This window comes from Elaeis guineensis, chromosome 2, assembly GCF_000442705.2.
Source record: "Elaeis guineensis isolate ETL-2024a chromosome 2, EG11, whole genome shotgun sequence".
Taxonomy (NCBI): domain Eukaryota; kingdom Viridiplantae; phylum Streptophyta; class Magnoliopsida; order Arecales; family Arecaceae; genus Elaeis; species Elaeis guineensis.
The window spans coordinates 91,197,098-91,216,530 of record NC_025994.2 but is presented as its reverse complement, the minus strand read 5'-3'; the positions used below and the strand labels follow the sequence as shown (position 1 = coordinate 91,216,530).

General features: G+C 48.2%; 2 protein-coding genes across 7 annotated transcripts in view; one reads left to right on the top strand and one right to left on the bottom strand.

Annotated features, from left to right (window-relative positions):
- Window positions 1-19,433, top strand: part of LOC105053528 (jacalin-related lectin 19) — a 46,984-nt gene that overhangs the window by 1,766 nt on the left and 25,785 nt on the right. The window lies entirely within an intron of this gene.
- LOC105053505 (uncharacterized) lies at window positions 14-18,146 on the bottom strand. Of its 6 annotated transcripts, none has more exons than XM_073252159.1 (7): window positions 17,872-18,146; window positions 3,322-3,463; window positions 1,998-2,145; window positions 1,843-1,918; window positions 1,608-1,719; window positions 1,405-1,496; window positions 14-463 (listed from the first exon to the last, which is right to left on the bottom strand). In XM_073252159.1, exons 1-7 carry the CDS (start codon window positions 17,905-17,907, stop codon window positions 401-403), a joined length of 669 nt encoding a protein of 222 aa, XP_073108260.1. In that variant the 5' UTR covers window positions 17,908-18,146; the 3' UTR covers window positions 14-400. The 6 variants fall into 6 exon arrangements, with proteins under 6 accessions (XP_073108260.1, XP_073108261.1, XP_073108262.1 ...); XM_073252160.1 differs by having other exon boundaries at window positions 14-361; XM_073252161.1 differs by having other exon boundaries at window positions 14-938; window positions 17,872-18,145.

The window sequence follows — 19,433 nt, the reverse complement described above, 5'->3', positions numbered from 1 at the left end:
ATTGGTGCTAGAATGAAAAGTAAGCAGATAAACTAATTTTTCCACCGAAGAAAAGTCTCAGAGACAGTTAGAAAACAAGAGGTTACATCAGCTTTTGAAGTGCACGATGTTTATTAACTTTCAGGGCACCTTGATCCTCTCGGTTGTGTTGTCAAGGCATCTGTTCAGGCTGGGCTCAGTGAATTTGTCGATGATGTCGGCTTGCGGCCAGCCCATTTACATGCCTACGCTAATCTGCTGAAGATGCTGTCAAACTGGGGAATTTCTGAAGCTGGAACTGATAACGGTTTGGTCAAACTCAAGCAACCCTTAAGTAGTGCGCCAACACGTTGCAGCAGAATTCAAAGCACTTCAGTGACGACTTTGCAAGAGTCCAGATTTATTAAGAAAAATCAACTCATCATTGATCAGAGGAGGATTTTTGTTGCTGCCAACTCAAAGCCATTAAGATGCCTCTAATACTCTGGCATTCAACAAATAAAAAATTGCAAAGGCCTAACAATTGTGGAGCAAGATAGAATAGCTTCTGCTTGCTTCTCCTCACATGCTAGTTTGAGTTACATTTAGAATAAATAGAAAAAAAGACCCCGACATCCCAACTTTCTCACAGCATGCACTCAACAAGCAACAGCCATCTTTCTCAGATGAGAAACCGCCTGGCTTTAAACCAGTGATCTTCTTTTTAAAAAGAATGCATAACAATTAACAAGACACCAGAAAAAGAGATGCATATGATTGTTTTCCCATATATAACATTTACATTGGCCAAGCTATCGCAACTACATTCTGCATGACTGGACCTTGTACAAAAATCACGGGCAGCACACAGTAATCTGAAGGAAAATGAAACAAGCCATGCTCACAGTAAGTAGGTCAGAGCATGCGATCTCCATCTAATTTTTCAGAAAGGCTTTCAGAGAAAATTTTGGAGGCCCATCCTGCTCACCCACAAGTTCCAAAAGTAAGGACACATCCTAGGCCCTTGTACTTCAAAAGATCCTCTCTCTCTCTCTCTCTCTCTCTCTCTCTCTCTCTCTGTGGGTGTGTGTGTGTGTGTGGGTTTTGTTTGTGTGTTTAAGTTTCCATTTTACTTTAGCTACCTTATACTACAAATTGAGTTGAATGATTGAGAAGGACCTAGTATAATATGTTCTCTCAGAATAGTTCAAACAAGACAGAAGTAACCTCTAGCACTGACCCCAAATAGTTCGAGCAAGGCTTACAGTTATACTCAAGCTACTTTTAACCACACGCTTTAAGCCAGAAATTGCAGGTGTCTAACTGACAGTCAAAATCAGGCATAAGCTTATAAATGATTTCATTATGTAAAACAACTAGTTTAGAGGAAAAAAGGTTAGATAAAGCATATCTATAAATAGCAAACAAAAGTAAGTAATTATGTACCTTGCTGAGCTCCTGATGTAGGAATTGTCTAACCACAGTTGCTTGCTGTATCAGCCTTTCCATTGAAGAATAGCTAGGCAGATTGGCATGTGCTGAAATTAACCATCAGATCAAGTATTATAAAATACTCCCTTTCATATCAAGAGAAGGGGAGAGTAAATTAGTTCAGATGCAAACAGGGAATTGCCATAAAGTTAACATACCCAAGATAGCTTGATTCAGACAGTCTGCAATATTCTGTCGGTAGTCGGAGCTCAGTAAATGAAACATAGGTGATTTTTCAGGCTCCTCATAAGCTAATAGAGCCATAAGGTCCTGGTGTATCACCAAAAAAGTATTGTTTTTATAAGAACTTGATGGCCATGATAAACAGTAAACCATAAAAGATATGATATCTTAGGGTAGTGTAACACGAGCATATTAGTTTTAGAGACATACTTCCAATTTCTGAACATACTTATGCACCCTCCCCAATGGTGTTAATTTGGTTTGAGCAAACTCCAAAGCTTCTGTGCTGTCATTTACAGATGAATCATACTTAAGCCAGAAGTCTTGCATGTCATTTTCAGAATGATAATTTATGGATCCCTTACCATTTCCTTGAACAAACGAGATCAATAAAGTGAAGGCTTAATAGATCAAAATACAAATCCTTGTCATCTTCCAGTAAGTTCGGTGCTAGTTGTTCTGTCAGCTCTATGGCCTTGAGAGCATTTCCATCCAACGCAAAATGGACTATTGCTACAGATAACCAAAAAATACAGTTACAACTCTAAGCCAATATATACTTATACTTTCACTCATCTCAAATCTATAAAGACGAAATGGCAAAAGGTAAATTCATCCATTTTATCTTTACGAAATTGATTCACTTTATGATTTGAGACCAAATTATGCAAAAAAAGGGTCATTTTGAATTATTTGAAGAAGAATAATTTAGTAGCACATTGGCACATTCTACACACTTCACTGTATCTAAGAATATATCAGCACATAATTGTTTGTTATGACATTTGTTGCCCATGAGATATTCAGATAAACAGTAAGCTAATCAAGAACCATAGATATGTTTTTCCAAATGTATGAAGATGACATGGCAAAAGGTAAATTCTTCCATTTTATTTATATAAAAATGATTCACTTTATGATGTGAGACGTCAAATCATACACAGAAAATCAAATTATACTCCGAAAAAGGGTGGTTTTGTGACTTTTTGCAGGAGAATGATTTATGAACACATTGGCTCATTCTACATATTTTACCGTTTCAAAGAATATATGTACATACCTGCATACGTATGGTCAGATATACAGAAAGTTAATTGGACGATACAATCCACCAGGTTTGTCATTTTTATGCATCTAATTTAACCAACAGCAATAAAAGCTTACTAATCAATCACTTCATCATGACAACGACTTGACTTGACTACATCTCAGGCTGCTCCATCCCTTCAAAGAATTGGGCAGCCTTGGAATTTCCAAGGTCCAAGTTTAATAAACAAATGAAAAAAAGAATCAACTTAAAGGGATTCCTTGGCAAAAAATTCTGCTCCTGGAACAAGTGGTTTTCTTATTAGTTTCAAACATGTTAAGGTACAAACTAAACTGTGTGCTGTTACATCTTACACAAGCACGAATGCTATATTTATTGACAATGTCTTATCATCTAGGCTGGCTTACTGTGTGAATTCTTTTAGTCCATCCAAAAGAATTACATGTCCCATTTAACAGCAACCAAACAATTCAATCATCTAAATAGATGAATATGCACATTTCACTGCATGAAGATTAGGCAATGGGTACAAGAAATTGATCTCTGACAATAATTATATATTGAATTTTAAATTTGCTAATCCCAGAGGGGTATAGGAAATCTAAGATTAGCATGTGTTGAACAAATTGCAAGTCACTTACATTTTCTTTTGTCCATGTCCACAAGATAATCGACAGGCTGCTTCATTCCAGTACAAACAAGAAAGGTCTCTGCTGTCTCATTGAAACAGTTATGCACAAGATATGATAGGACAATATTGTGAGCATCACTGTCATTGACTTTCTATAAGCAACAAAAAGGGAAAAAAAAATCAGTACCTGGAGTTTCAACATAAAAGGAAATAGTTCAGGAATCATTCAATGATGCTAGGTAAGCAGATTAATAATGACTGCAAGAATGAAGAACGTGGGAAATACGACATACAATTTTTATTGTGGATACAAAGATCAAGAAACTGCCATACTTGTTATTCTTAGAATCTTCCCAACCTTTTGCTCAAAATAGGATATCTGTCTACCAATTAATTCTGATTCAAGTTTGTAGAAGGAAAAAAGGAAAACTTGCAAAACTAAAAAAATCCAAAATCTAGTGTGTGAGACTATGATAAGATTTAATTTTTGAATCTTGCAGAAGTTTATGAAGAGGCACCTTTAAGATAGCACACTCTCTGTTATGAGAGATTTTCAAATCAGAAGAATGACAATTTAGCACTAAGAAGATAAATAGTTGCAATCGACGTATGCCATCTCGATATTGGGCCCCGTACTATTGCCACCCTGTTACTATGTTGGTATGCTCAGTATAGGGCCAATTCCGCATATCAAGTGCTAGTAAGGCCCCCATACCACATAGCAGTTTGGTACCGGTATAATATGGTATGCTCCATACTACTTGGTTCAATGCGATATGGCGTACCTTGGTCACAATTCCATTTTACCCTACTAAGTCTTACCTAGCATGTACTAGCGAGAGACTTACTTATCATAATTAATTCTTCTAAATTTATTTCACATGAAATAATGGAAATCATTATGCTATTGACATGGGAATTCTGGTAGGGAGAAACATTTGAACATGCATTCAACATTTTCACTTTTCCCTAATATTCCTGCCTGGTTTTGTTTGCTGGAAGGAGCATTTATCCACCCACAATCAACTTGTATTATTTCATGTCATGACTGCTGATTGCAAGGTTTAACATTTTGTATATTAAACCACTCCCAATAGGCCCCAACACAATATTATACTGTACCTTGCCAATACTTGGCATGCCCCGATACATAATAAATATAGAGAGAAAGAGGAAGAGTAGGAAGAGGCTAGAGGGATGCAGTAGCATAAGTATGATCAAGTATTTGCCCTCTCAGCCCTCAAAAAGGATTTCTGCTTAGTTTTTTCCAGTAGTATTTGCCCTCTCCCTTACTATAGTCCCAAGTCCTCAACAACAACAATAATAAGAACAACAACAACAATAATAAATATAATAACAACAATATAATGACTGATAACAATAATAACAATAACAATAAAAATAATCAATTCCTTCTAAAATGCTCAATTCTCATATATCTTTTCGGATTTGCTATACAGTGTTGTATTTTGATAACTGGACAGTGCTTGATGTGGAAAAACCTTTTTTTCTAACCAAAAACAATAAAAATCTTGCATGTAAGGTATATAACAGTCAGCCCAAATGTTACCAAACATGTGAAAGATCATTTGGGTTATCATATACTGGTACCCTCATCAAGTTGTGAAATAAAAAATACACATCTATGCTAAAGATCATTAATCTGGTGAAGGGATCCTTAGACCAGACAATGTTACTAGCTCGAAATACCTTCCCCTTCCTAGGTTCAACAGCAGGCTATAAAACTGAAAATGGTATTTTACCGATGAAACAACCCAGGTCAAATACATAGATATCATTCTTTCTTTCAAAGGATTCGCTAAGAATACCTGTTCCCTCGGCCGAATTTCTTGGCAGGGTCGACCCTCGCGAGTCTCTTCCGACTTTCAGCAACTGTTGGTGAGCTCCCGTCGCTCCGCCCGGACTCCTACGGAAGCCGGGCTCCGTCCACGACTTCTATAGCAAGGAAGACTCCGCCCGGACTCCTACGGAAGCCGGGCTCCGTCCACGACTTCTACGACAAAGAGGACTCCGCCCGGACTCCTACGGGAGCCGGGCTCCGTCCACGACTTCTACGACAAGGAAGACTCCGCCCGGACTCCTACGGGAGCCGGGCTCCGTCCATGACTTCTACAACAAAGAGGACTCCGCTCGGACTCCTACGGGAGCCGGACTCCGTCCACGACTTCTACAACAAGGAAGACTCCGCCCGGACTCCTACGGGAGCCGGGCTCCGTCCACGACTTCTACGACAAAGAGGACTCCGTCCGGACTCCTACGGGAGCCGGGCTCCGTCCACGACTTCTACGACAAAGAGGACTCCGCCCGGACTCCTACGGGAGCCGGGCTCCGTCCACGACTTCTACAACAAGGAAGACTCCGCCCGGACTCCTACGGGAGCTGGGCTCCGTCCACGACTTCTACAGCAAGGAAGACTCCGTCCGGACTCCTACGAGAGCCGGGCTCCGTCCACGACTTCTACAGCAAGGAAGACCCCGCCCGAACTCCTACGGGAGCCGGGCTCCGTCCACGACTTCTACGACAAAGAGGACACCGCCCGGACTCCTACGAAAGCCGGGCTCCGTCCACGACTTCTACAGCAAAGAGGACTCCGTTCGGACTCCTACGGGAGCCGGGCTCCGTCCACGACTTCTACAACAAAGAGGACTCCGCCTGGACTCCTACGGGAGCCGGGCTCCGTCCACGACTTCTACACCAAGGAAGACTCCGTCCGGACTCCTACAGGAGCCGGGCTCCGTCCACGACTTCTACAGCAAAGAGGACTCCGCCCGGACTCCTACGGGAGCCGGGCTCCGTCCACGACTTCTACAGCAAAGAGGACTCCGCCCGGACTCCTACGGGAGCCGGGCTCCGTCCACGACTTCTACAACAAAGAGGACTCAGCCCGGACTCCTACGGGAGCCGGGCTCCGTCCACGACTTCTACAACAAGGAAGACTCCGCCCGGACTCCTACTGGAGCCGGACTCCGTCCACGACTTCTACAGCAAAGAGGACTCCGCTCGGACTCCTACGGGAGCCGGGCTCCGTCCACGACTTCTACGACAAAGAGGACTCCGCCCGGACTCCTACGGGAGCCGGGCTCCGTCCACGACTTCTACAACAAAGACGACTCCGTCCGGACTCCTACGGGAGCCGGACTCCGTCCATGACTTCTACAGCAAAGAGGACTCCGCCCGGACTCCTACGGGAGCCGAACTCCGCCTACGACCCCCAACTGCAAGAAGACTGCGTCCGGACTTTTACGAGAGTCAGACTCCATCTTCTATCCCGGCTGCGGGAAGACCTCGTCCAAACTCCTACGGGTGCCGGACCTCGCTACCGACTTCAACCGAACTTCAGCCAACAAGTCTGGATTCCCTGACAAGCCACAGTAACGGACACCACTGCTCCACTCCTTGCGGCGGACCCTGCGTAGCCCCATTACTCCCTGACAAGCTGTATTAACGGCCACGACTCTGCTCCACTCCCTGCGGCAGATTCTGTGCGAGTCCACCACTCCCTGACGAGTCACGACAGCGGACGCCGCTCGATTCCCCGTAACTGATTCCACGTAGCAAGCCACGGCGATAGCCACGATCCCACTCCACTACCCTCCGCAATAAATTCCTCCTGACTCTGGGCGGCCCACTACCAGACGGTTACAGGCATCGCTATCAATTTGTTGCCCCCTCCGTCTATAAAAGAGAAACCCCAGATACGTTATTCTATAAGCTCTTGTTTTTACCTAAAAACTCTGCTAAAATTTCCGTTCGAGCACTCCATCCTTGTTGAGGCAGAGAACTGACTTGAGCGTCGGAGAGTCTTGCCGGAGCAACCCCACCTCCGGTTTAGACTTCTTTTGCAGGTCCCGGCGGCGACCGCGACTCCCTCGACTCCAGCTTCTCCGGCGCAAGCAGATTTTTGCACCAACAGAATTGGCGCTAGAAGAAGGGGGCTGTCTTCGCAGCATCCTTGTTCTTAAAGGAGCGCTCAACGGGACCGCCTCCGGTCATCTTCTCCGGCACCCACTCCTCTTTTCCCCCACTGGATCCTCGCCCGATGCCTTCTCGCGAAGCATCCGCGCAGCTACCCACGGCCTCCGCAGCCATATCTCGGACCCCGGTCTCGCCTCTGGTTTCCCAGGCCTCGCGCCCTCTGGCTATGGTCGCCGGCATGGAGTGGCCGGGCAATCGGCCTCCGACGGATTTCGCCAACACCATCTCGGGAGGATCCCGGCAGAAAATGACCAACATGCCGGCTGTATCCCCCAAGCGGCAAAAGACTGAAGAGCCCATAACCTTTACCGAAGAAGACACTCAGGGAGTCCAATTCCCTCATAACGATGCGGTCGTAGTTTCCTTGAATATAGCAAATTACGACGTCCGTCGCGTTCTTGTCGACAATGGAAGTTCGGCCGACATCCTGTTCTACGACGCCTTTTCAAGAATGTCCACTCTTGACAGCCATCTGAGGCCGATTAGCTCCCCTTTGGTAGGGTTTACCGGCGACGCCGTTCCGACGAAAGGAATAATAACTTTGACTGTGGCCGCAGGTCAATATCCAAGGCAATCCAGGGCCCTGGTGGATTTCTTGGTGGTGAAGGCGCCATCCGCCTACAATGCAATCCTCGGCCGACCTGGCCTCAATGCTCTCCGAGCTGTCGTATCGACCTACCATTTGAAGTTGAAGTTCCCCACCAACCAGGGGACCGAAGAGGTCCGGGGAGACCAAGCCCTGGCCAGACACTGCTACAATATAGCCTTGCGAAGAAGCGATCAATCTGACTCCTGCCCCGTCGATGGACTGGATGCTCACGATGACCTCACCGAAGAGAGGGGCGCCCCAATCAAAGATCTGGTACCAATCCCTTTGAATGACGGGAACGCGGAGCACGTAGCGATGATCGGCTCCAACCTAGGGGAGGAGGTGCGGACGCGTCTCATTGATTTTCTACGAAGGAATGCGGACGTTTTCACTTGGGTTCCAGCAGACGTGCCGGGGATTGACACGGAAGTCATAGAGCATCATCTGGCCGTCGATCCACAGCATCGGCCGACGAAAGAAAAAATCCGAAGTCATGCTCCGGAGAGGCAGAAGGCGATAGCCGAGGAAGTGGATAAGCTCCTTAAGGCCGGATTCATTAAGGAAGTCAATTATCCTGATTGGATTTCCAACGTTGTCCTGGTCAAAAAAGCAAACGGCAAGTGGAGGATGTGCATAGACTTCAAAAAGCTGAATAAGGCCTATCCGAAGGACAGTTACCCCCTTCTCAGAATCGATCAACTGGTGGACGCGACCTCGGGCCATGAGCTCCTCACCTTCATGGACGCGTTCTCCGACTATAATCAAATTAGAATGACGCCGGAAGACGAGGAAAAGACAGCCTTCATCACTAATCGTGGCCTTTACTGTTACAAGGTCATGCCTTTCGGCCTCAAGAATGCGGGCGCGACCTACCAACGGTTGGTGAACAAAATCTTCAAGGAGCAGATCGGCCGTAACATGGAGGTCTACGTGGACGATATGCTCGTAAAAAGAAAATCTTCCAGAGATCATGTCGCCGACCTCGAGGAGACCTTCGACGCCCTCCGAAAATATAGAATGAAGCTGAACCCAACTAAATGCGCTTTCGGCGTAACCTCAGAAAAATTCCTGGGCTTCATGGTATCAGAGCACGGGATCGAGGCCAATCCAGAGAAAATTCGCGCCATCCAGGAGATGGCCGCCCCAAAGTCGTTAAAAGAGGTTCAGCGCCTCACGAGGAGGATAGCGGCCCTTAATCGCTTCGTCGCAAGGTCGGCCGAACGGTGCTTACCCTTCTTTCAAACCCTCAAGCAGCCGAAGAACTTCTGTTGGACCTCTGAGTGCCAACAGGCGTTCGAAGAACTGAGGAGCTACCTTGGCTCACCCCCGCTGTTAGCAAAGCCTGAGCCTGGGGAGGAGCTATTTTTATACCTGGCGGTCTCTCCCATGGCTCTCGTGGCCGTCCTTGTCAAAGAAGAGGCGAAGGTCCAGCGGCCGATCTACTACATCAGCCGCGCTTTGAGGGACGCCAAGACCAGGTACACCAAATTAGAAAAACTGACTTACGCCTTGTTGATCGCAGCCCGGAGGCTCCGGCCCTATTTTCAAGGACACACCGTGACGCTGCTCACTGATCAACTAATCAAGGCAATCTTGCACCGGGTGGACGCCTCTGGGAGGATGGCAAAATAGGCGATCGAGCTCACAGAATTCGACATCAACTATCGACCCAGGCCGGCAGTGAAGGCCCAAATATTGACAGATTTCATAGTAGAATGTACCATCCCAGAGGAGGCTGAACCTGAACAAAGCAAAGTTGACGACCTGAAGTCCCAACCGAACTCCTCCGAAGAAGAGGCCGATCCCTCGGATCGCTTTTGGGCCCTCTATGTGGACGGATCTTCCAACATGTCGGGCGCAGGTGCAGGCCTGATCTTGGTCAGTCCGAAGGGAGTCATCGCGGAATACGCTCTGCGTTTTGAGTTCCCCGCAACAAATAACAGAGCGGAATACGAAGCTCTGATCGCAGGACTGAGGATCGCCAAAGAGCTGGGAATAAGTCAGCTCCGGGTGCACAGTGATTCTCAACTAGTGGTGGGGTAAGTCAGCGGGAGTTACGAGGCGCGGGAGGACAGTATGGCCAAATACCTTGAGAAGGTAAAGGAGCTCACCCCCGCCTTTAGCAGCTTCAACATTAGACAGATCCCGAGGTTGGAAAATACCAGGGCTGACCTTCTCTCCAAGCTGGCGACGTTGGCTCCGACCGAATTGCCCAAAGGCGTCCTCTTTGAAGTTCTAAAACACCCGAGTACAGAAGAATCATGGCCCGTGATGGAGATTGACCACAAGCCCAGCTGGATCGACCCACTGATAATCTATCTCAAAGATGGAGTTCTCCCCCAGGATGCGAAAGAAGCTCGGAAGCTCCGGAACCAAGCCTCCCGGTACATCCTTTATGAGGGCAAATTGTATAAGAGATCATACTCCTTGCCCCTCTTAAAATGCCTCCGACCTTCGGAGGCTGACTACGCCTTGTGGGAAGCGCATGAAGGAATCTGCGGAAACCATTTGGGAGCTAGATCTTTATCCCACAAGTTGCTCCGCCAAGGGTATTACTGGCCGACAATACATCATGATTCGATCGAATATGTCAAAAAGTGTGATCGATGCCAGAGATACGCCAACGTCCAGAGACAGCCCGCCACCGAGCTCACACCCTTGAGTGCCCCATGGCCTTTTGCACAATGGGGGATGGACATCCTTAGCCCCTTTCCCATGGCGCCTGGGCAAAGGAAGTTCCTCCTTGTAGCGATCGACTACTTCACCAAATGGGTCGAAGCCGAACCACTAGCGAAAATCACGGAAGCAAAAGTACAAGATTTCGTCTGGAAGTCGATCGTGTGTAGGTTCGGTCTGCCTAGAACCCTAATCACTGATAATAGACGGCAATTCGCGGGAGCGAAATTCGCCGAATTCTGTGAAGATCTAAACATCTCCCACAACTTCACATCAGTAGCCCATCCCCAGGCGAATGGCGAAGCTGAGGTGACCAACAGAACCCTTTTGCAGGGGATTAAGAAAAGGCTCAAAAAAAAAAGGGAACTTGGACGGACGAACTTTATCATGTGTTGTGGACGTATCGAACTACCCAGAGACTACCTACGGGAGAGACCCCCTTTGCCTTAGCCTTCGGTACGGAAGCCGTCATCTCAATCGAGCTTAAACTCCCGTCGGCACGAGTCGTGGCGTTCGACGAACATCAAAATTCGCAAAGTCTTAGAGCCAACCTCGACCTGCTAGAAGAAAGACGGGAGATAGCTCAGGTTCGAATGGCAGCCTACAGACAGAAAGTCGCTCGATATTACAATGCCCGGGTCAAGAACAAAGCCTTTAGAACGGGAGATCTAGTGCTTCGACGAGCCGCTGTCTCGCAACCTCAGGACCGGGGGAAACTCGCCCCGAACTGGGAAGGACCGTATGAAGTCAAAGAAGTAGTCCGGCCCGGAACTTATTATCTTAAGGAGCTCGGAGGAGCCGACCTCCCGCGACCGTGGAGCTCGAAAAACTTACGGATGTACTACCAATAACTTCATTTTAATTGAAAGTTGCATACCTGTATGTCTTTGGACAATTCAAACAAACTGCATCAGAAACGAAGGGAAAACCTCGTCCCGACAAAGTCGAAGGCCCGGTTCCATTTAGACCGGATGGGGGGAGAGGCCCTGCAACGCCCATATGCACCCCCATAGCCCTGGTAGAGACAGGAGGAAAACCTCACCCTAACTTGAGCAAAATTGAAGGCCCGGTTCCATTTAGACCGGATGGGGGGAGAGGCCCTGCAACGTCCATATGTGCCCCCACAGCCCTGTTAGGGACAGGAGGAAAACCTCGCCCTAACTTGAGCAAAGTCGAAGGCCCGGTTCCATTTAGATCGGATGGGGGGAGAGGCCCTGCAACGCCCATATGCGCCCCCACAGCCCTGTTAGGGACAGGAGGAAAACCTCGCCCTAACTTGAGCAAAGTCGAAGGCCCGGTTCCATTTAGACCGGATGAGGGGAGAGGCCCTGCAACGCCCATACGCGCCCCCACAGCCCTGCTAAGGACAGGAGGAGAATCTCGCCTTAGATTGAGCGAAGTCGAAGGCCCGGACTCCTACGGGAGCCGAGCTCCGTCCGCAACTTCTACCGCAGGGAGGACTTCGACCGGACTTCTTCTACGGGAGCCGGGCTCCGTCACCAACTTCAACCGGTGGTAAGCTCCGACCGGACTCCTACGGGAGCCGGGCTCCGTCCGCAACTCCCGTCACAGGAAGGATTCCGTCCGGACTCCTACGGGAGCCGGGCTTCGTCACTAACTTCAACTGCTGGTGATCTTCGCCCAGACTCCCACGGGAGCCGAACTTCACCCCGACTTCACCTACGGGAGCCGAACTCCCGTGGCCTCACTGAGAGCGGAGGAAAAATTCCAAGCGAAAAAGAAAAAGGAAGGCGATGGACCACATCAGCGACGATTGGAAAACAAACAGCGTCCAAGGTGCAGAGAACCCGCCACAGCAGGGATTGAGGCTCCCATCAGGAGTCCCAGCTTTCAAGGAAGCCTTCGACGCAAATCCAAGGTGGGACAACTTTCTCAGGGTGACGGAAGCTCGGACCTCCGAGCTCAAGCCCTGAGGGGGACACCAAGCCCGAATGGCCCCCAGGTGAGTCTGTGGCCACTGACGGAGAAGATGGGTTGATGCGATGGCAACCGGGTATCTTCGAATGGCGCAAAAATCGAAAAGGAGAAGGAAATTCGACAGACAACAATTCGATGCAAAGTGCGGACGAAGTAACAAAATCTCCTTCTCATTTTTCAACTAACAAGATGTTCGTTACAAGACCCGGAGGGCCAGAAAAGAATACATTATTACAAGGCCTGAGAACACGGCTTGGAAAGGATACACCGGAAGCCGCTTCAAGCTGCAAACTTCTCTTCCCGTTTCTGTCCTTCCCAGTCGCGTTTTCCAGTGCGTGTGGCAGGCCTATCGGCTCTCGCCCCGCCTTGTTTCGCTCCACCTCCGAAGTCCCAACCCCAGGGGGAAAAGGATGGGATAGATTCCAGGGGGCAGTAAGGGCAACGGCAGCAGCGACGAAGACCTGTTTCAAGAAGAACCGGAGTCACCCTGGAGGCAGCGGTGGCGCCAGAGATATGCGCCATCACCGAATGCTCCGTGACAGCCGCCGTCTAAAATGCTCCGGCAAGGTCGGCATGCGCTACTTCTACCGTCCCCGCAACAAGTTTTACTGCCCCACCGTCGATGCCGACCGCTTCTGATCCCTCGGCCCCGACGACATCAAGGATCCCGCCACAGCTTGTGACAACAGCTCTGCCCTCCTGACCAGTATCGCCCCGTCTTGCTACTCCGAAATTCTCGGGCAGAACGCCTTTACCGGCGGTCTCCGTTATTAAATCCCTGTTGTTGAAGGAATTCTTCCTCGAGCCCCCTTTGAAACGACGGGGACCTTCAGCGGCCGCTCGATGACCAGGGAACTCGCGAACCGCAGTTCTCCTCCTTGCCTTCCTCCAAGCCCTTGACATCCCCTTGAGGATGGCCTCCGGAGTGGAGGACATGGCGGGGAAACCCCTTAGAGAGGAATCGGGGGGCTGAAGACGGCAAAGACCGGCGCGGAGGACGCTCGGAGTTGACAGGAGCACCGGGGGAGTGGCTGAGTAGCTAGGCTCTCAGACGAAAGAAAGGTGCCGTCCTTTTGGCGGAGTAAAACCACGAAGGAAGGGTAAGGGGTTTAAATAGGCAGCGGATCTTAGCGCGATTATGATGGCGGGCGTCTCTAGACCAACCGGTGCTTCCCACGTGTCCCGCTCGCCGCTATCGAGGATTGACTGTTCGCAAATTTCCATGGCGCGACGCTTGGGATCACATCTCGGTGGGAGTCCCGAAAAGACTCTTCGGATCGCCCTAATCGAAAAAAGGGCTCTGGCATGCGCGCATTAAATGCCGACATATCCGAGGACGGCTACGCCCGGACGTCAGGGGGAGAACTTCGGCTGCGACAACCTCTCCGTACTTCCTTCATTCGAAATTCAAACTCGAAAGTGGGGGGACTGGTGTTGGGCGTAAAATACCCTCGGCCGAAGTTCTTGGCAGGGTCGACCCTCACGAGTCTCTTCCGACTTTCAGCAACTGTTGGTGAGCTCCCGTCGCTCCGCCCGGACTCCTACTGGAGCCGGACTCCGTCCACGACTTCTACAGCAAGGAAGACTCCGCCCGGACTCCTACGGGAGCCGGGCTCCGTCCACGACTTCTACGACAAAGAGGACTCCGCCCGGACTCCTACGGGAGCCGGGCTCCGTCCACGACTTCTACAACAAAGAAGACTCCGCCCGGACTCTTACAGGAGCCGGGCTCCGTCCACGACTTCTACAACAAGGAAGACTCCGCCCGGACTCCTACGGGAGCCGGGCTCCGTCCACGACTTCTACAACAAGGAGGACTCCGCCCGGACTCCTACGGGAGTCGGGCTCCGTCCACGACTTCTACAACAAGGAAGACTCCGCCCGGACTCCTACGGGAGCCGGGCTCCGTCCACGACTTCTACGACAAAGAGGACTCCGTCCGGACTCCTACGGGAGCCGGGCTCCGTCCACGACTTCTACAACAAAGAGGACTCCGCCCGAACTCCTACGGGAGCCGGGCTCCGTCCACGACTTCTACAACAAAGAAGACTCCGCCCGGACTCCTACTGGAGCCGGGCTCCGTCCACGACTTCTACGACAAAGAGGACTCCGCCCGGACTCCTACGGGAGCCGGGCTCCGTCCACGACTTCTACAGCAAAGAGAACTCCGCCCGGACTCCTACGGGAGCCGGGCTCCGTCCACGACTTCTACAACAAAGAAGACTCCGCCCGGACTCCTACGGGAGCCGGGCTCCGTCCACGACTTCTACAACAAGGAAGACTCCGCCCGGACTCCTACGGGAGCCGGGCTCCGTCCACGACTTCTACAGCATGGAAGACTCCGCCCGGACTCTTCCGGGAGCCGGGCTCCGTCCACGACTTCTACAACAAAGAGGACTCAGCCCGGACTCCTACGGGAGCCGGGCTCCATCCACGACTTCTACAACAAGGAAGACTCCGCCCGGACTCCTACTGGAGCCGGACTCCGTCCACGACTTCTACAGCAAAGAGGACTCCGCCCGGACTCCTACGGGAGCCGGGCTCCGTCCACGACTTCTACGACAAAGAGGACTCCGCCCGGACTCCTACGGGAGCCGGGCTCCGTCCACGACTTCTACAACAAAGACGACTCCGCCCGGACTCCTACGGGAGCCGGGCTCCGTCCATGACTTCTACAGCAAAGAGGACTCCGCCCGGACTCCTACGGGAGCCGAACTCCGCCTACGACCCTCAACTGCAAGAAGACTGCGTCCGGACTTTTACGAGAGTCAGACTCCATCTTCTATCCCGGCTACGGAAAGACCTCGTCCAAACTCCTACGGGTGCCGGACCTCGCTACCGACTCCAACCGAACTTCAGCCAACAAGTCTGGATTCCCTGACAAGCCACAGTAACGGACACCACTGCTCCACTCCTTGCGGCGGACCCTGCGTAGCCCCATTACTCCCTGACAAGCCGTATTAACGGCCACGACTCTGCTCCACTCCCTGCGGCAGATTCTGTGCGAGTCCACCACTCCCTGACGAGTCACGACAGCGGACGCCGCTCGATTCCCTGTAACTGATTCCACGTAGCAAGCCACGGCGATAGCCACGATCCCACTCCACTACCCTCCGCAATAAATTCCTCCTGACTCTGGGCGGCCCACTACCAGACGGTTACAGGCGTCGCTATCAATTTGTTGCCCCCTCCGTCTATAAAAGGGAAACCCCATATACGTTATTCTATAAGCTCTCGTTTTTACCTAAAAACTCTGCTAAAATTTTCGTTCGAGCACTCCATCCTTGTTGAGGCAGAGAACTGACTTGAGCGTCGGAGGGTCTTGCCGGAGCAACCCCACCTCCGGTTTAGACTTCTTTTGCAGGTCCCGGCGGCGACCGCGACTCCCTCGACTCCAGCTTCTCCGGCGCAAGCGGATTTTTGCACCAACAATACCATTACTCAAGTCTCAAGCAACTTTATGTTTCTACAATCCTGGCGAGGTGTTTACCGCAATCAAATTGCTACAGTTCATAAATTCAACATAGCTATCTCTCCCTCTATCTCCTTAGGAACTTCATTTATATAGCCAATTTCAAGGCCACTGCACTACATCTAAAATCTAACTTCAACAGTTCATCAGTCTGAATCAACACAACTTTCAGCGATGGAAGAGAAAAGGACCACATTGTCCTTACCGACAAAGTCATGCTGGAATTTTGGATGACCAAATAGATTTCTGAACTCGGTGAAAATTGATTTCATCAAAGCGCTCCAAAGGTACAAGTTTCTCAGCCCTTGTGAACTGTAACAATAGAACTTCCATCGACTCACATTCATTCTTACAGCTAGATTTTTTGCTTCTATAGACAAATTACTAACTTATATTCAGATGCAAAAAGGAGCAAAAAAGAATAAGAAAATACAAAAGAAACAAGCTAGCATGATGATCAACCTAAAAATAAAAGATACTGAAGAAGGCTACAAGATAATTAAATCAACAGAAATGTCACAAAACATCAGCCAACAGCAGAGATTGCACCGAATTTAGCAAAAGGGAATGGTAAAAATAAGATAAAAATCTAGGAGACGGAAAGGTATATAAGCCTCTTCTCAGTGCAGCCATAGAAAGTAGTGCAAGAAATGCACTAAAATCATTGATAAGGTGGATGACCAGTGCACAGCAGCAGCACCAAAATGCTGTTCCATAAGAGTTCCATACAGAAGTCTAACACCATTGAATTTACTAGAACATGAAAAACAAGAGGAAGAAGAAGTGTGAAGTCTCATTCTGGGAACGTGAAACTCATCCAGCGATGTTGAATTTACTAGAACATAACTAGGGAGATATCAGATCCATATATTATAAAATCAAAACCTTCAATTAATATATCCGCTAATCATAGCACTAAACTCATTCGACAAAACAAATACATACACAAATATCCTTGATAATGCTGTATCCCAGATGGAAGTGGGAGCTACAAATGTAAGAGGTTAATAGATTTGATTGTTAACCTCTTAAACTGCTCTATTTCCTTAGCCCTTCAGTCCCAGCAGAATGTCAACTAGTTTCTGCTCGTAAGTAATCAATCTTTGCCTTCCATTATTTCATTTGATAATAGATAGCTACTACGGAAGCTCTACAGAAGTGAAGAAGCTAAGTGCAATGTGTCCCATGTTTTATCTACTAAATTCACTAAAATAGCCATCTCAATCAGATGCCCATAAGAGAACAGACAGATGAATAAATTGCAGCACGGCTTATTCTAAATCTTAAAAAGGTTTCGAGAAAATGGAAAACCTATGCAAAGACCAATACATCAACAAATAACAATGTTAATGTTAACGCTCTCACCTAGGGCATTCAGCCTGATCTAATATTGAAAAGCTCCACCCAGTTACAAGTTTGAAACTGCCATTTCCCCATTCAACCATACGTTCCATCAATACTTCCATAATTTTGCAACAAAATTCGAAATTCACGAAATCACGCCTCACCAACACCATTTCAAGGTACTAAACTCATCTCTCTTTCTTCATTTAAAGATCATTTTTAATACCAAGTTAAGCCCCAATAAACCCTTCTCTGTAATAAAAAAATTATAATCCATCGTCCTATTAAATCGCAGTGCCCACCCAAACCGATTAGATGCAAGCTAGGAAAAAAAAAATGAAATAAAACAAAATAAGATAAGAACTATGAAGACAAACAATCTCACAGAGATCGTCGAGTGTTGTAATGCAACAATCCACCAAAAGGTACAGAGAAACCGAGCCGACCAATTCGAGACTCAAAAATTACAAAAAAAAAAAAAAAATCCCAAATAGTAAATAAGAGAACAAGAAGGTAAAGAAGGGGGTAAGGAAGAGAAGTCTTACTACGTGCTCGTAATGCCTGGGATCCAAGTCCATCATCGCCGCCACTGCGAGGAAGAACTCGAGAGGCCTTGGCTTGGACGGGCTCCGAATCGCACCGCAGGCGTGCGCGGGCGAGGCAGAACAACCGGCGACGCGCGAAGGGCGTAGGGGCTCTCCCTCCCGGCTTGCGTGGCCCGAGGTTGGACGCTCGTTTGGTTAATCGAGAACGTTCCTGGATGCGCGTGGGAAGACCCTTCGGGTGAAAGTGAAACTAGCTTTTGATAGGCAACAAACGACTCGTGAAGGCCAAGTTGAGTATTTGAGTCCAGATCCACTGTGCTTTATGGTTGAACCGCAAATATTTTCCGTTCCTGCGAAGACCGGTCAATATTTGAATAGGACTGAAATGTTCAATCACCTATTTAATCATCGATCGTTTCATATTCTATGGATGGTGGGTGATGTGTTTCACCCACAAATTGCAAAAAGAGTCAAATTTGATTTTTTTTTTTTTTAATATAAGTACACATGCAATGCTGGGGAAAGGAATGGATGGATAGTTGTGATGCGTTTCCACACTTTTTTTTTTATTAACAAAATTGATAAACGCACTTGTGCGGTTGGTTTTTTTTTTTTTTGGTGGAAAGAACAAGTCTGTATTAAGTAAAGCGTTTAGTACATATTACAATGAACCCTGTAACCCAAAATAGGCATACAACCTGAAAAGGAACACAATAACTCTGCCAACGCAGCAAATGTCAAAGACCAAAAAAAGATGACCAACAGCATGAAACTAATTTAAGGTACACCCGGCGCCTGGAACTGTCATCATACATGGGAGGGAGGCCAAAAGCGGAACAACAGTATAACATGGCAGTAGGACCTGGCACCGAGGCACCGCAGGAAAACAGAACGGCATGGAAACAGAACCTGGCAATGAGGCACCGCAGAAGAACATCATAGATTACTTTTGTTGTGACAAGAAACCTGAAAGCAGGCGCCCAGCACCGTTTAATTGACCCCTGATGCATGATATAAGAATTTCTGTGCTGAATTCTCAGCTTCCATTCCAACACATGCTCAGAATTTAATTGCTGCATCCCAGGGTAGGAAACATCATCAACCAAACCTGAAACAGCCAAAGAATAATGGACCAGAATTTTGTTCGATGTAGAAGTATTTGAACTGAGCATGTAGTAATCTGTATAACCAGATTGTGCCAGATGAGGATACATATGTGGCACGGTATGAGCCTGTAGCCGGAATAAAAATTGAGCAAGGAGAAAGAAACGAACCCCCCAGCTTGGCATACAGAACACCATTAGGCAGTCATTAACCATAGAATAACTTTCCCAAGAGTGTAGTAAATCAGGTCCAGATGAACTATGAGTTAAAAATAACCATACTGAAAGCCAAATACTCATCTGATGTACAGCAATAATTGTGTGAGCTAAAAGAAACCAGAGAACCATGAAATAAGTATTTAAAAAGTTAGGTGTATCTTCCATAATTGACCCCAATAGCATCCGCATGCAATATAGCAGCCAACTGCGCAGGTAAAGTATCAAATTGAGAAATTGCAA

Coding starts and splice junctions, on each gene's coding strand:
- LOC105053505 (XM_073252158.1), bottom strand. CDS start 17,907: ATGATGGACTTGGATCCCAGGCATTACGAGCACGTA. Junction 1,919..1,997: donor CTCGTTTGTTCAAGGAAATG/GTAAGGGATCCA, acceptor TGTAAATGACAG/CACAGAAGCTTTGGAGTTTG. Junction 1,497..1,607: donor TCTGAATCAAGCTATCTTGG/GTATGTTAACTT, acceptor GGTTAATTTCAG/CACATGCCAATCTGCCTAGC.